The sequence below is a fragment of the Balaenoptera physalus genome (assembly GCF_965194825.1).
Source record: "Balaenoptera physalus genome assembly, chromosome: 19".
Taxonomy (NCBI): Eukaryota; Metazoa; Chordata; class Mammalia; order Artiodactyla; family Balaenopteridae; genus Balaenoptera; species Balaenoptera physalus.
Window position 1 is genome coordinate 48,997,356 of NC_138900.1, and position 15,829 is coordinate 49,013,184.

General features: G+C 58.0%; 1 protein-coding gene across 4 annotated transcripts; it reads right to left on the reverse strand.

Annotated features, from left to right (window-relative positions):
* Nucleotides 1-59: 59 nt before the first annotated feature.
* Nucleotides 60-15,818, reverse strand: FHOD1 (formin homology 2 domain containing 1). 4 transcript variants are annotated; one of them, XM_082439566.1, is made up of 25 exons: nt 15,533-15,667; nt 12,518-12,602; nt 7,994-8,100; nt 7,553-7,617; nt 7,149-7,216; nt 6,966-7,071; nt 6,794-6,888; nt 6,414-6,525; nt 6,234-6,328; nt 5,981-6,124; nt 5,698-5,831; nt 5,437-5,616; nt 5,276-5,299; nt 4,835-4,888; nt 3,855-3,970; nt 3,175-3,767; nt 2,685-2,840; nt 2,296-2,478; nt 2,091-2,210; nt 1,846-2,007; nt 1,260-1,450; nt 973-1,165; nt 726-891; nt 443-643; nt 60-369 (listed from the first exon to the last, which is right to left on the reverse strand). In XM_082439566.1, the coding sequence occupies exons 3-25, from the start codon at nt 8,020-8,022 to the stop codon at nt 287-289; spliced, it is 3,270 nt and encodes a 1,089-aa protein (XP_082295692.1). In that variant the 5' UTR covers nt 8,023-8,100; nt 12,518-12,602; nt 15,533-15,667; the 3' UTR covers nt 60-286. The 4 variants fall into 4 exon arrangements, with proteins under 4 accessions (XP_082295692.1, XP_082295693.1, XP_082295690.1 ...); XM_082439567.1 differs by having other exon boundaries at nt 12,518-12,620; XM_082439564.1 differs by lacking the exon at nt 12,518-12,602 and having other exon boundaries at nt 15,533-15,818.
* Between the last annotated feature and the right edge of the window lie 11 nt (nt 15,819-15,829).

The following is a 15,829-nucleotide window of genomic DNA, read 5'->3' on the forward strand; positions in this document are numbered from 1 at the left end:
TTCCTTCTGCTACAGGCTCAGCGTGGTGGGTACTTTGAAAGAAGAAAAAGGCTCTTGGATTGGCTAGGGAAACTTTATTATGTTCCACGTGTCCAGGGAGCTCATACATGCACACGCACACTCACACAGGCACACACAGCTAATACTGCTCACGGCACTGGCCACGGGCACAGAGTGGCCCTCGAGTTGAGAGGAGGCCCAGAATTGTGCTCTGGTCCCTCCTCACCATAGTCTCCTGCACTGCAGACTGGGGCCCAGATAGATAGGTATCGTGGAGGCAGCACCTTCACACTTCCAGGCCAGGACCCTTGCTCAGTCCTAGTGCCTGTACCAGGTCCTCTCCGAGCCCGCTCTTCAACGTCCGTCTCACTGCAAGGACAGAGCAGGGTTGGAGGGGGTTGATGGGGTTAAGGTGGGCAGTGGGTGTGTGGGGAATACTCACAAGACTTGCGGTTGCCACGGGAACGCTTGCGTTCCCGAGCAGCTAAGGCACGAGGACTGCTCTTGGTCACTGACTGCACCAGCAGGTCCATGATCTCATCTGAAGTGTCACTGGGTAAACTGGAGCCTGGAGGTTCTTCTGGGGGTACAGTGCAGGGCCCCACTGCTGTGGGCATGACTGGGGAGCTGCTCTGGACCATGCCTGAGGGAGCCAGATAGATAGATAGGGAGGTGAGGCCAAAGCGGCCCCAGAGCCCACTGCCCCCAGCGGCCGTAGGTCCCACCTCTGCTGCGGCGGCCATGTGTGGTGTCCTCGGGCTTGCTGGCCAGCAGACTCTTCATGCTGGCGTGACTGTCGGCATCACCCTCTCCTGGCCCACTGCTCACAGCCACTGGGATAGATGGGTTGCTGGTGGTTTCCCCAGCCGCCACACCTGAGAACTTCTCTGTCTGGAGAGAGGAAAGGGGTGGGTTGGGAGCAGAGGAAGAAAACCATGGGGGTGGCAGTCAAGACCCGGAAGGGACACCCACCTCGGTGATCATGCGTCCCCGGGTCTTGTTGCGCTCGCGGTACGTGGCCCGCTTCTGCTGCTGCTGCAGCACCCGGTCCCGGCAAGTCCGATACTCCAGTGCGAACTCCCGCAGCGTGTGGCAGAACTGCATGATGCGCGCCTCACGGGCTGCCTGCGCTGTGTACCCCAGGTACAGCAGGAAGGCGTGGAACCTAGCCAGGTTGGGGTGGGGAGGAGTGGTGAGTCCTGCTTGGGGTTTGAGGGATGGTGGTGGCGGTCCTGCCTCTCTCTGGCCCACGCCCCCACCTGTTGCAGACACGGCGGTGCACGACCCTCAGCATGGCAACACGGCGGGTACAATGGGACAGGAAGTGGGTGAGGCGGGCACGCAGGGCTGGAGCCAGCTCGTGCTTGGACAAGCTCCGCAGGCTCTCTTCGGCTGCCCGGCTTCGGCGCTCCAGCTGCCCCAGGTTCTCAGTCAGCTGCTCAAAGTCCACCTGGAAAAGCAGGGAGTACACATGCTGTCCCCCCACAGAAAGACACCGCCTGAGCTGCCTCTGTGCTGGGCTGACTAGCCTGGGCCCTGAGGACACAGCCGAGATCTGGCCCCTGCCCTCCAAAAGCTCACAGTCTGATGCAAGAGACAGACAAGTCCATTTGATGCAGTGGAGAACGGAGAAGGTTTCTTGGGATAAGTGGCAGCTAAACAGACCTAAAGACAGAGTAGGTGTAGCCATGCCAATAGAAGAAAGAGTTTCTGGCAGAGGACACAGCCCACGCGCACGCCTGTAGCCTAAGCAAGCCCTGGCCCAGCAGCCCACTCGGAGAGGGAGAGAAGCAGTGCTCCCTCATGCCACGGCCAGTCTTAATCAAGCCTCTGGCAGGTGCTGACCTTGGCACAGCGGATCAGGGCAGGAATTTCTGAGTAGAGGTCAGAGGAATCAGGCCGGGTCTGGAGCACCAGGGAGCAGAGATGATGCAGCAGTGACTGTCGGCGCACCGTGTCTTTCACCTCTGACACCTTCTCCAGGTAGCTCAGCTCAAAGCCGCTGCTCTGAAAGGACCCCGTCTGAGCCTGAGCCTGAGCCTGGCTGGCTCCAGAGCCCTAGCCCCTGCCCTCATGTGCTCTCAGCTCACCTGGGAGCCGTTGAGGAAGTTGCCCACAGCCAGCAGGGTGGCCAGGATGCAGTGGAAGGTGGCATTTTGCACCAGCTGTTGCATGCCCACTTTCAGGTCAAACAGTGGCTCTGCAATTTCCTGGTGTGGGAGACCAGGGACTCAGACTACGTGGTCATCATGCTCACCTGTCCCCACTGCCTGTCCCATCCCATGACCCAGGTACCCGCTCCATGCTGTCATAATCCAGCTTGAAGGCCCAGAGTTGTAGGCGGGCAGCCAGGCCCCTGATGGAAGCGAGAGTCATCAGGAAGTTTTCGGCTGGGCCCAGGGGTATGTCAGGATTGGCCAGCTGGGCCTCCTCGATCTTCTGCCGCTCCTCCTCTGTGGGCATCATGGTCAGTAGCTTCTGAGAATGCACCCAACGGCCCACATAGGCCACTCAGTGCTGGCCTGAGGCCTCACGTATTGGTCTTGACTCCTCCCTAGGTCATCTGGGGCAGCCCCAGAGTCTGGGGAAATGCCAAGCCCGTGCTCACCACTGGAGGGACAGGAAATGCCCACTGACCAAAGGAGAGGGCCGGACTTGCTGCACCCTTAGCTGGGTATCCCTACCTCAATGCCATCCTTGCTGACAGCAAACTCATCAAAGTTGAGCAGGGCAGCCTTAATGACGTGCACAGGTGGCAGCGTGGTTAGGCCGATGTTGATGGCGTTGCTGCGCTTGGGGTCCAGCACGGTGGTCACTGTGCGGCGGCCCTCACCAGCTTTCTTTGAAATTGGGCAAAGGGCAGTGTAAGATTGGGAAAGGGTCTAACTGGGGCAACAATCTAAGAGGGCACACCAAGGCCCCACTCTGAATGGCTAAATGGTGGGATTACCCCACAGCCAGGGATCTGGGATGTGTAAGGCCTTGGGATGGGCTTAGACACTAGTTAGGGTTGGGCTGAATTCTTACTGAAGGACCTCAGACAAGTCGCTATTCCGTTGTTTGCCTCGGTTTCCCCATGTGGGAAATGAGTGGCAGCCCCAGCAGTTCAGACGCTTGAGCTCTGATTGCCTCCTCTCTCCCCTAGGGTTACCTTGCAGACGAGGGCACGTTTACCTTGGAAGGCAGCACGTCCTTGGCACGGGACTCGAACAGGTGTTCTAGCCGGGCTGTATCCACCGAGACAGGCTCTAGTGAGGCCCACAGGGTGGGGCAGGGCCCAAAGCGGCTGCCAGAGCCTCCATGGACCCCAGCCAGCTTTAGCTCCCGCCAGAAGAGTTTTACTGTCTTCCTCTTGGTGGGGAGGGCTAGGCCATCAGGTGCTGAGGGGGGAAGAGCGGCAGCTGGGGGTGGTGGTGGGAAGGGGCTTTTGATTGGTGGGGGGGGTGGGGGCGGAGGAGGTGGGGGGCCTCCCGGGAGCGGGGGCGGCAGGGGCGGGACCCCTTTCCCCGCCTCCACAGACTCCGTGTTCAGCACGTCCTGGTCTTCATCCTCCCCCAGATCTGAGAAGTCCAGGTCCCCAATGCAGAGGCTGGGTACGCTGGTAGGGAGCTCCCGGACAGGCTCAGCCTTGGGGCTTGGTGGGGCCAATGGCTCCTTGGGCTCTGGCTCGAGGCTGTGCTGAGTACAGAGCAGGATTTGAGGGGCAGCGCTCTGGGGTGTTCCGGGTGCAGGGGCTGGTTCTGGGGAGCCCCGTAATTCTTGGGTGTCTAGAAAAAGGGAAACAGCCGTCAGTGTCACGTCCTCTGTGGAGCAACAGGGCAACATGGGTGGATTCTGCCCACCCACCTGCTCACCTGGGTGTCCATCGACATCATCGGGCATGGCTCCAGCCAATGTCTCTGCCTGGCCCTGGGCCAGCGCAGCCTGCTTTTCTGTTTCTGCTGCTGCTACATTCTCCAGGAACCGGGCTCTGGGGGGAGGGACTTGTCAGTGAGGGTGTCTGACACACCCCAGCCCAGGGTGGTGCACATGCCTTGCTGGGCCCCTGGGCACTGCCCCTAATTGCAGGCACACACAGACACACAGGGAACAGTCCATGCGCTGAGCAGACCCAGGACCTGCCCCACCCCCACAAAGGCCAGCCCCTGTTCAGTCTTCCACATCTGGGGAGGGTCACTACCAACCCAGTATTCCCAGGTCAACATACGGGGAAAAGTTCTACTTAACATCTAACTTGCAACCTTGCTGCTGTTCACGCTCACTGTTCTGATTCTAGACAAGGATCCTTAGAGCAGGGGGAGGGGATAGCTGTCCCAATGGGCACACCAGGCTGTCCCTCCCTTGGCATGTCTAGCAGCTTCTGAGAGCTATGGCCTATGCCCAGAAAAGGGCCTGGTAAACGAAAGGCACTCAGTTTATGTTGAAGTAATAAAGGTGATCCCATCTCTTTTTTGGCCCCTCCAGCTTCTGTTGGCACTCAGTCTCTGTCCTTCCCTTAGACGGAGGTTGCTCCTCCACCTCCGCACCACACAGCACCCTAGATCCCCTCCCAGCCTTAATCCTGGGCTGAGGACACAGGAGAATCGGCTCCAGGTTGGGAGTCCGCATCCTCATCACTGATCAAAGCTGTTAAGGTGTCACTGTTAAAGCACTGGGACCTCTATGATCCCGGTGAACTGTTCCCCAGTGCTTAGTCCTTGGGTAACCGAGGACACATAAGTCTGGGAGAGTCCCCCAGCTCTGGCTGCATCAGGCACATGGAACCCCTGCTGGGGGAAGCAATGCTGAAGCCCTGAGCACATGGCAGGCCTGGCAGGCTGGCCTCTGTACTTACTCCAGCCTGGCCTGCCCAGTAGGGAACTGGGGGACAGATGGGCTCTCACGGGCCCTGGGTAGGGGGGAATGAGAGGAAGAAATGGTAATTGTGGTATGTGCTCCACCCCAAAGCCCAGTTGCTCACACCCACACAGAGCTGGGCAGTGATATCAGGGGTTCCTTCCCAGCCACAGTGGGAAGAGGAGGGAGTTGGGGAGGCATGATGTGAGGAAACTGGAAGTGGAGGGGAGAGACCGACATGACGCAGGACAGGGTGCAGTAAAAGACAAAGACAGAGCAAAACAGGAGAGTCAGAGACAGTGACAGAGAAACAAAGACAGAAGGGGGTAGAGCGACAGATGACATTGACAAAACACGCAGAATGCCAGAAAGAAGAAGAGAAGCCGCAGGAGGAGGAGGTCCAGTCAGAGCCGAACCCCACCCCCCAGCAGTCACTTACCAAACAGGAGCAGTTTGGTGAAGTCTGGAAAGAAAGAGAAAGAAAGCACGCGTTTGGGCAGAGAAGTTTGGGCAGAGGAGGCGGAGGGCCCGTGGAGGGGCGCAGAGTGGAGGGACAGTTGTAGAAAAGACTCCCGGGACAGCCTCTATCTCCCTACTTACTTGTAGATGCTCCTCTCGCAGGAGCTGTCGGGTGAGGGCATCACGGAGATGGTAGGAAAGAGGCTCAAGGTGGTATGGAGGCCAGAGACAGGGCCCACGGGGCTGGAGGTGGGGCCGGTCGGCAAGGCAGGGCTGGCGGAGGAGGAGGTGGAGGCTACTGGTGAGGCGGGGCCTGTGGAGCTGGAGGTGTGGCCTGTCAGGAGGCAGGGCTCCTCCTGGCGGATCCACCCCTCCGCCTCCGCCGAGGCAGTTCATTCTTACCCAGGCTCCGGGGAGCGCACTTCTAGAGATCGGCGGATCCTCTTGCCCTCCTCTGAGGAAGGCTTTCGACGGGTGATGCGTCGCCCACCTGCGACGGCTTCTTCGATGTCCCCATCCTCCAACCGCAGGGCGCTCTAGGAGAGTTGAGCCCAGATGGGAGCGACTGAGGCCCAAGTAGGTGGGGTGGGGCACTGGAGAACGGCCTCCCTCCCTCCCCTCCTCTCTCCTGCCTTCGGGCCCTGACAGCCCAGCCGGCCCTGACAGCCCAGCCCGCCCTGCCCACCTCATAGAGCATAAGCTGGGCGCGCAGGTCGACGTCAGTGCCCGCGGTGCCCAAGTGGCGCTGGACCAGTGCCTCCATGCCCTGCTGCTCCAGTGCATCCGTCACGTCATAGAAGGAGTCCTGATCCGGGAGCGCTGCCAGAGTCTGGAGGGTGGGGATAGGACGGCAAGGCTAAAGCTGATGGAGACCAGAAGTCAAGAGCCTGAGGGGCCCAGAATGGCACATGGTTCCCCCTTTGCTCCCCCTATCCCACCTTGTTGATGAGGGTGACAGTGTACACCAGCAACTCGGGGTCAGCGCCATTCTTCTCCTCCAGGATGGACACCAAATTGGCCCATGGAAGAGCACCTGTCACCCAGATAGGGAGCAGTCATATGGGAACAAGTAGGAGAGAGGGCTCTGAGCAGTGGAGGAGGGAGGGACAGTTTCTGACCCGTGGTGCTGGCCACAGAGTTGACTGCACGGATGAACAGTGGTGCGTTGCTCTCAGAGTATTCCACAAACACCAGCAGCAGCTTCAGGGCTGTCTTCACCACCAAGCGGGACTGGGGGGAAGGGGTCACCATACATGAGTGGGGCTTGGGCCAGACCTGTGCTGGCTCCTGGTGGGGAGGGGGAAGGGCTCCTGGGGCTGGACCCAGAGAGAAGAGTCTAGGCAGAAAGAGCCATCTCTAGGCCCAGGTACTGAAGTGCCTTTGAGGCTTAGAGGGGCCACAGACCCCCTCCATTCCAGACCACTTTGCAGAAGAGGAAACTGAGGCCCAGAGAGAGGCAGTGGGAAAAGGGTGCATGGCTGGGTGGAGGGCCACTTACCAGGCTGGCACACAGTGTGTACAGCCACTGCACGGTCTCACTATGGGCCACCACCCCCAGCATCCCATCCACAAAAAGCATCAGCTGGCCTAGTGCTGGGGACACAGGGACAAGAAGAGGTCAGTAAGCGGTCACTGAAGGCAGGGGTCATGGGGGAGGGGGTGAGGCTGACCTCGGAGGATATAGCTCTGGTAGTTGTGGTCGGCAGCAGCGCCCACATGGATTAGGCAACTCAGCCCCTCCGAGTGCACGAATTCAGGCACCAGGTCCTTGTCCTCCTGCGGGCACCATGGGGGAGTTTAGTGGGGGGAGGCTCAGCCTGGATGCCCACCCCCAGCCCACCTCCGGGCCTCACCTGGAAGATCTGCTTTAGTGAGAAGAGGGAGCGGCGGAGCTCAGGGCCACTGGAACCATACAACTTTTCTGCAAGACGTAGGTGGGCATGGAAACCTCAAGGGGACACACCACAAGCCCCCCACCCCCTTCTACTGGGACGCAACCACAACCCCCCATCAAAGAATCTTCTAGTACTCTTGAACCCCCACCTCCTCCTCCACTCCCTGACTCTGGGCAAGCCCGACCGCAGTCTAGCAGCTGCCCTGGAAGAAGAGGTCAGGATAGGAATGGGAGGAGTCGCACATCCCGTCTCCCATCTGCTCTGTCTGCTGTCCAGCACAGGCCTGAAACAAACTGAGACAACCGGGGCGGGGGGGTGGGGGGGGGGGGAGGCGCTGGACGCTGATATCCTCACACACTCACCTAAGATGGCATTGACTCTGAGAGAGAGCTGGGTCCGCAGGATCAGAGTAGGCTTCCGCCCTTTGCTGGAATCAAGTAGCCCAGTCAGCAGCTCCCAGCCCATTCCTCGGGGTCCCTCCACCCACACCAAGGCAGCCAAAACCTGGCCACAGCTCCTTTCTCCCCAGCTGCTTCTCCAAGCCAAAGGGTTGTCCAGATAGGAGGGTTTGAAGAACACAGGCATCTCAGGTATGTAGGAGAGCCCCCACCCCCAACCCAGGCAGCAGGTAACACTGGCCAGGCCTTGGGATTCCCCTGGCACAGTTCCCTGGGGTGGTAGGAGGAGACCCACAGCCCTGGCTAGAGATCAAGTGTCTTGGCTGCTGACACCTGAGCCAGCCCCTCCAGCATGGGGGCAAGGGTGGGAGCCAGCCTAGCGTTCCTGGCCCCATCAGCTCTGACCTGATCTCTTCAAAGAAGCCCTCCAGCATCTCCCGCTGCTCTTCTAGGGACAGCTCAGGGTCCAGGTAGTATCCAGACGGAGACACTTGCAGGGCACAGTCCTCTAGCTGGGGGCAAAGGGAACAGCTGTCAGGGCTGGGGAAGAGGTGGCAGGAGTACATATGGAGACCCCATGACCCCCTACCTCCCACTCAGGGTGCTGGCAGAGGCACACAAGGGCCTGCGGTGCAGCCATGCATTCCTTCAGCAGTCATTTCTCATGGGCCTACTATGTGCAAAGCCCATGTGGCTCAAAGAGCTTTCTCCTGGCTCATACCTACCCATTCTTTAGGTTTCAGATTAGATAATGCTTTGCTTTTTTTTTTTTTGCCACGCCACGCGGCTTGTGGGATCTTAGTTCCCTGACCAGGGATAGAACCCGCGCCCTTGGCAGTGAAAGCGTGGAGTCCTAACCACTGGACCGCCAGGGAATTCCCAGATAATGCTTTTTTGGAAAGCCTTCCTGGACTCCTCTGGCCAATGCCATGCAAATCCCTCCAGCCCTTGTGTGTACCCTCCTCTTAGGCCTTACACACAGCATTATCACGTCCTAGACACTAGTCTCCTTCCCCACTAACTGTGTGTTCTCTGGGTTCAGGCACCATGTCTGTCTTGTCCATGCAATATCTGCAGAGCCTATCACAGCACTTAGCACACAGCAAGTGCTCCCTAAATGGTTGTTGAGCTACTGAACATGAATGAGGAAGGGGAATGGAGAGAAAATAGGAGGAAGTTCCTGCTTTCAAGGAAGTTCGCAGCTGTGAACATTCAACACCCAGGGAAAAGTGTTAAGAATGCTGGGAGGCGCAAACCCAGCTGAGAGGGGGACGTGTGTCTCCCCGAGTTAAGATAGTGAGGAGAAGGGCTCCCAGTCCCTCCAAGCCTGAGGGTCTTTGCCCTGCCCCAAGTGGGCTACAGTCACCATGGTCCTAGCTGGACCTCAGAGACCTCCAAGAGGCCTATTAAACACCAGGTTTTAGGGTCTGACTCAGTCAGCCTACAGTGGGTCCCTGGAACCTGCACTGTAACAGGAAGTCAGGTGCTCCACCCATGAGTCTGCTGCCCATGTCTCCCACCCCCCTGAGCTGGCTCCCCACCACCAGGATGACTCTTGGCCCCTTGAGAAGTGCCTGTAGAGAAGCCTAGTGAGGTGACTCTGGAGAGTCTGAGGGCAGCACCGTGCCACTCCCTGATGCCTCCACCATGTAGCACAGTGCCAGTGTGCCCCGCTCAGCAAAGTTCCCTTGACTTGAGTGGTGGTGCTTCTTGAGAGGCCCAGGGAAAGCCCGCCTCTGGAGAGGCAGAGTGTCTTCTGGTCTCCATCTTACTGGGAAAGTCAACCCCAACATTTGTCTTGATGTTCTGTCAGCCCTGCCCTGCTCTGGACCCAGCCCAAGGACTTCCAGCTGCCCTTGGTCCCCTGGCGTTAAGGGAGTCCAGCTCCTGCCCCTACCCCTCCTCTGCTTAGTACCCCTGCTCATGCCTGAGAGCCTGAGTTCAGCCTGTAAGGCCCTTTGGTGACACCCACACCTCCCACTCCTTCCCACCCCCCAGGCTCCTGCGTGGGACGTGGGACAAACACTCCAGCCTGTTTTCTGTCCCACTTCCTGCTTGGCTGCCTGCCCTCCCTTGGGCAGGCCTGGCCTCTCTCCCCTCCCTGGGAGCAGAGTCATCCTCTCCAGGGCCTACTGGGAATGGGCCCTGAGATAGGGCAGCAAGGCCCCAGAGCTGGGGTCCTTTGTCCGGGGCCAGCTCAGCTGAGGGCAGCCCCACATTCCTCCTGATTCCTCTTCCCACATGGTGACTCAGCAGCCAACCCACCCCACCCCCAGCCAGGCACAGCTACATCTCCTTCTGCCTTGGACTGGAGGACTCTGGGACCCTAGAGAAACATATTTCCCCCAAAGTTACAAACACCCTCAGAGACCCCCCAAATCACACACATATAGAATAGCTCATTCATTCAAATAGTCACGAACCAGGCTGGTTTTAGGTGCTGAGGACATAGCAGGGAACAAGATACTGCTTCTGCCTTCCCTGTCTTCCAACCCCGCTGGGGAGGCAGGCAGGTCTGACTCAGAAAAAGGCCACAAATAAATGTAGAAGCACAACCGCCACGGGTGCTAAGAAAGGGGAGGGGTGGGGTGCTGTAAAGGTAGACACTGGAGGAGTGAGCAGATTCCACCTGGGAGTGGCTTACACACCCAAGAATACAGTCAGGCAGGGTATATATGTGCTACTGGCCACACACAGGTGAGAAGCACACCCACAGAAAGCTCAGGTCCAGCAAGCTCTCTTCCCCTCCTGCACGCACACTTGCAGGCTCTAATTCCAAGTGAGCTGAGCATGGCCCTCGCCTTCCAGAATACCTGCCTCCATTTGGGGCAGGGTCCTGAAGACTGAATGCTCTACCACCCCCAGCCTCCTCAGATGAGCCCCTTTCCCTCTGTGGTGGTAGCAGTGGCTCCCTAGCCACTTCACCTGTCTTATCCTGCCAGGGCCCCATTTCTGGGGAGGAGGTCCAGAGGTAACAGCCAGCCCAAAGCCTCCGGGACAATGCCCCCCACTCTTAACTGTCTGTCCTGGGTGGAGATGGAGCGGGCAGCAGGGTCAGGCAAGCTCCAAGGAGCGGAGACTTCCTGCCAGCTGGGCATTGCTTGTCCCTCACACCCCTGGCCCCTTCCTGGAGTCACCCTTCTTTTTTTTTTTTAATTTTTATTTTTTATACAGCAGGTTCATATTAGTTACCTGTTTTATACATATTAGTGTATATATGTCAATCCCAATCTCCCAATGCATCCCATCACCACCACCCCCTGCCACTTTCCCCCCTTGGTGTCCATACGTTTGTTCTCTACATCTGTGTCTCTATTTCTGCCCTGCAAACCGGTTCATCTGTACCATTTTTCTAGGTTCCACATGTATGCGTTAATATACGATATTTGTTTTTCTCTTTCTGACTTACTTGACTCTGTATGACAGTCTCTAGATCCATCCTGGGGTCACCCTTCTGAGTGCCAAACCTCTGGGCTTTGTTTCTCACACCCGGGGGCTGGGCCAGGCTGGCGTAAGCCCAAACCCTAGTCCCTGAGGACAGTGCTTGGGGTCAGCACAGGGTCAGTGTAGGCCCACATGTTGGACTCCCTCCTGGCTCTTGTCTTCCACACTTCTCTGATGTTTGTCTTGGGGTGGAGTCTCTCCCTCACTCTTCCCAGGCTCAGCCCCTCGCTTCAGCCTCCAGCCCACTTTTCTCTATTTATTTATTTGTTTATATTTATTGAGGTATAGTTGATTTACAATATTGTATAAGTTTCAGTCGTACAACATAGTGATCCACAATTTTTAAAGATTATACTTGGGAATTCCCTGGCGGTCCAGTGGTTAGGACTCTGCGCTTTCACCGCCTGGGCCCGCTCTATCCCTGGTCGTCAGGGAACTAGGATCCCACAAGCTGCGCAGCATGGCCAAAAGAAAAAAAAAAAAGTTATACTCCATTTAAAATTGTTATAAAATATTGGCTATATTCCTTGTGCTGGACGATATATCCTTGTAGCTTATTTATTTTATATATAGTAGCTTGTACCTCTTAATCTCCTACCCCTATCTTGCCCCAGCCCACTTTTCTCTTGATTCCTTGGGCTAGGCTTTTCTGGCAGCCCAAACCAACTTGTTACATATGGTTTTACAAGCTTAGGACACCATGGTGCCTACTACCCAATATTTTTCATAACAGTATAATCGAGTGAGAATGCCAGGGGCAAGGAAGTTGGAGAAAAGTGCAGAATTACATGCTGAAGGACTCTTGTTTTAGGAAATAATTTGTTAACTACCTTTTTCTTCTCCTTTCCTAAAAATGTAAGACCCTGTGTTCTGATGACCCTCCTTCCCTTTTATCTTGGGTCTCCAACTGGACCTTGGCTTCCTGAATGAGATGACATGAATGGGTCTTGAGGAGGGAAGCCCACATTTGTTATGCCTCCTCTGTGTCACACACTGGGCTGCCTGGTTCCTTTGATTCTCCTGATAATCCTTTTACAGGTGAGGAAACCAAGGCTCAGAAATTCTGTGAATTTGCCCCAGGCTGAATGGAACCAGGGCTAACTGACCTAGATCCTGGGCCAATGGACTTTGGAAGTGCTCCAGGGAACCCTGCAGGGGAGGTGGAGTGAGGGCTGGAGACCGCCCCTCAGCTTTCTGAACTGTGCAAATACCCCAAACTGGTCCTCTTAGTTCCAGCAAGGGAACACAAATGAACACACGCACATCATACACATTGGGGTAACAGTGCGTACTTCTGCCAGGACTAAGTTCGGGTCCCTTACCAGGCTGCAACCCAGAATGGACAGACTGGACATGCTGGCCCCAGGGAAAGATGGGAGGAGACCATGACTCATGCCCACATCACAATCTTCTATAGGCTCCCAAAGAGACCTCCACAACAAAAAAGGAAAGGGCTCAGTTCATCACCAGAGCACCCCATCTTACCCTTAAGAATCTTCTGGGACCCCTCCAGTTGGTCCCTGTCCCAGAAGGTCAGGTTCACACTTTAGCCCCTTTGTCACAACTGCTCCTGAGGGATAAACTGAGGCTGGAGTAGGGATGGGCAAGGTCAGGAAACAAGTACCACCCCTGTTCCACTCTAATGTTTAGCAGCAGTTGGGGAAACAAAGTTGCTGGTAATGAACAGATTTCTAGGGCTATCTCTGCTGCTAGGAATAGGGGGCTCATCTGGCCTTTGCATCAGGGTCAGAGCAGTACCCAGGTCCCTCTGCCCAGAGCCCAGGGAGAAAGGAGTCTGTGGTATCCCAGATGTGGCAGGGCCTTTGGATATCAGGGAGGGGCTCGTGAGGCAGGCCCAGAAGGGCAAAGGGTAGCACGGAGAGTGGGACAGGGTAGCAGGGAGGGTGGGACTGTGCAGCTCTGGGTAAAAAAATGAGGCAGGGCCAGAGGGCCAGGTTCTCCCCTGGGGCAGGGGCAGGTCCCTGGGCTCTGGCACAGAGGGGAGACAGATATTCCTGAGTTTCCCTGGGGACACCACACATGACCCAAGGCACTGCCAGGACACCCCCTATCCCACCCCCAGGGCCAGGAGATGAGTCAGAGGCTGTGGCCAGGAGCTTCCTCCTAGACTGGGAGGAAATGAGCAAGGCCTTTTCAGACCTGAGAGCTCTGAAACATTTAAAAAGGAAGCCCCCAGGGGAACTATACAGGCAAGCCACAGCCCAATGGGGTGTGTGTGGGTGGAGCCACAGAGGGAAAGTGGGCTGGGCCTCTGTACATTCCCAGGGAAGGGGCAGGGTATGGGGGGATGATGGGCGTCAGTGGCCAGAGTGGGAGGCAGAGGTCATTTGGCTGTGAACTGTTCTCCTGCTGGATAACTGTGCAGAGGATGAAACAGTGAGCACAGAACCCCTCCCTCTTATTTTGCTCTACAGCCTGGGATGGGGATGCCTGCGTTTCTGGGCCACCTCTCCCCTCTAGAGGGCTGTGGAGCAGGCCTGAGTCATGTCTGTGCCCCTGGGCCACCCACTTATAGGACTAGGGGAGGGACCAGCTGTTGACATTTCCTACAAGGAGGAGCCCTGCTCCCCCTCCCTCAGCTCTCTGATGTCCCTGCCCCTGCCCTATTCTCAGCCCTTCTTCCTCTGGCCTTCTATTCTGGGGCTGTGGTCACAGTTTATATTTGGGATGAGCACATCACAGTGCATCTGACCATTCCTGGCAGAGCTGCCAGCCCCAGGGAGTCCTGGCTCCAAGCACAGTGGCAACCCAGTGTGCAGGCCCCCATAGTCTGCCTGTGGGGGATATGGCAGTCCTCAGGCACACCAGGTGGGAGTTCTGAAAGTGGGGAGACCAGGAAGGACCGAGTTGGGGGGTACTTAACGCATTATCGTAGCTCTCAGCTAGGGAGCAGAGAACAGAGGGCAGAGCACCTGGTTGAAGGGGTGGTGGTGATGGGTCCCTAAATGAGGGGGAGAGGCAAGGGGTAATTTTGATCCTTTTTCCTGTAGCTGACCTCCCAAACTTGCCCCTAACTGGGAAGAGGGGTGTTAGGGCTAAGTTCTGTCCTCGAGTCGGGGGTGGGAGGAACACTATGTTCTCTGTAGTGCTCCAGGCTTATTTCAGTACTAGGAGTTCCAGGAGCCTGGAGGCAGGAACCTGGCCTCAGTTCAGCACCACTCTCTCCCCAGAGCCCATTGTGAATGGGAGGTGGCCTCTGGCTAGAGGTGCTTCTTTTAGGTCCACTTCAGTTTGCCCCTTTGAACAGGGCAGGACAAGGAGGGGTCGCATCAAAACTCTGGAGAGGGCAAGGTGCTGCTATCTTCAATCCTTGTCCTTGAAGCCTGGGCTCTGCTCAGACACGCGCCACTCCCCAGGCCAATAGTCTCAGCACTTCTCCCGCCCGCGCTCGGAGGCGGGGCAGGCCCGCAGCGCTAGGAATGTAAGCTGGGGGCCTGGCGCCTGGGGCACATTCCAGGGGAGACCCCAGGCCCGGGGGGGGGGGCAAGTTTGCGCAACTCGGCGCCCAGCTAAGCCTGGGATCAGGGGAGGGCACCTCCACCAACTCTCTCTTCTCTTCCTCACCACTTGGTGCTGACTGGCTAGCGAGGCACCCCGGGAGGTGATTGTGTGCCTCCCAGAGTTCTGGCCCGGAAACCGGGTGCCTGCGAGTGCGCCGGAAAAGGCTGCCTGCGGGGGGCTGAGCGCAGGGAGCAGGAGGGGAGGTAGGGCGGGCCATCTGGAAAAGGGCCTCTCCCGGCACTGTGCACGAGTCGGTTCTGGGGTGCAGGCAAACGAGGGCAGGCCGGCGGTTTAAAATTAGCCCGGCCCGCTCCCTCCCTTCCAGCTTCACGGCCGGCGGCGGCAGCTGTACGAGACGGTGGGGGCGGTGACTCAAAGGGCTCTTCCACCAGTGCAGCCTCCCGCGCTCGGGGTGTCCCGGGCCAGGCCGCTTCCCGGGAACTCCCCTCAGCCCGTGAAGACTCTTCTCCACCGGCACTCCCCAGCCGGGCCTCACCAGGCAAGGACAACACTCTGTCCGGCTGGACCCAATCCAGCCTCCAGACACCTCCAGTGGCCCGCCCCGGGTCCGCCCTCCTCGTGGTCCCGCCCCCACCTGACCTGAAGCAGGTGAAAGCTGGTCTATCCCCAGCTCCGTCTCCTAAGTCCGCTACCGCCCAAACACCCACACCACCCTATCCAGAGCAGTTAACCAGGCAGACTGGCAGCGAGCGGACCCCGAGCGCCTCCCCAGGTGGGCCTCATTTCGAGGGCCAGCCTGGGTGCCGCAGAGTACAAGCTCCCATCCTCCCTTCTTCAGCTTCCCTCAACTTGAGAGGCGTTCCCCACAAGCTGGGCAACGTGTACCTTGGGTCCCCAGCCCAAAACTTTCCCGAAGAGCGCACCCGCTCCAGCCTCTCCTCGAGGGGCTCCCAAAGGCTTTCATGGCGCTGACCCTGAACCCTCGGTCGCCCCCAACCTTTCTCCGGCTCCCCTCACCTTGAGCGGCGCCCCCAGCAGGTGGTGCAGCGCGGGTATCTGCGCGCCCAGGGGCAGCGCCCCGTCCAGGCTGCAGGTGGGGGCCCGGCGCGGCTCCGGGAAGTTGGCACATGCGAAAGGGTCGGTGTCCTCTAGGTACTGCACCCGCACGGTCACCACTGATACCGGCTCCCCGTCCCCGCGGTCTTCCTCGCCGGCCATGGCTCCGCCAGTGGCTCGCTCAGTGCGCCTCCGGGCGGGTCCCGGCCGCGCCGCGGCGTCTACTCAACTAGCTCGCAGTCTGGGCGGGACCGGGCC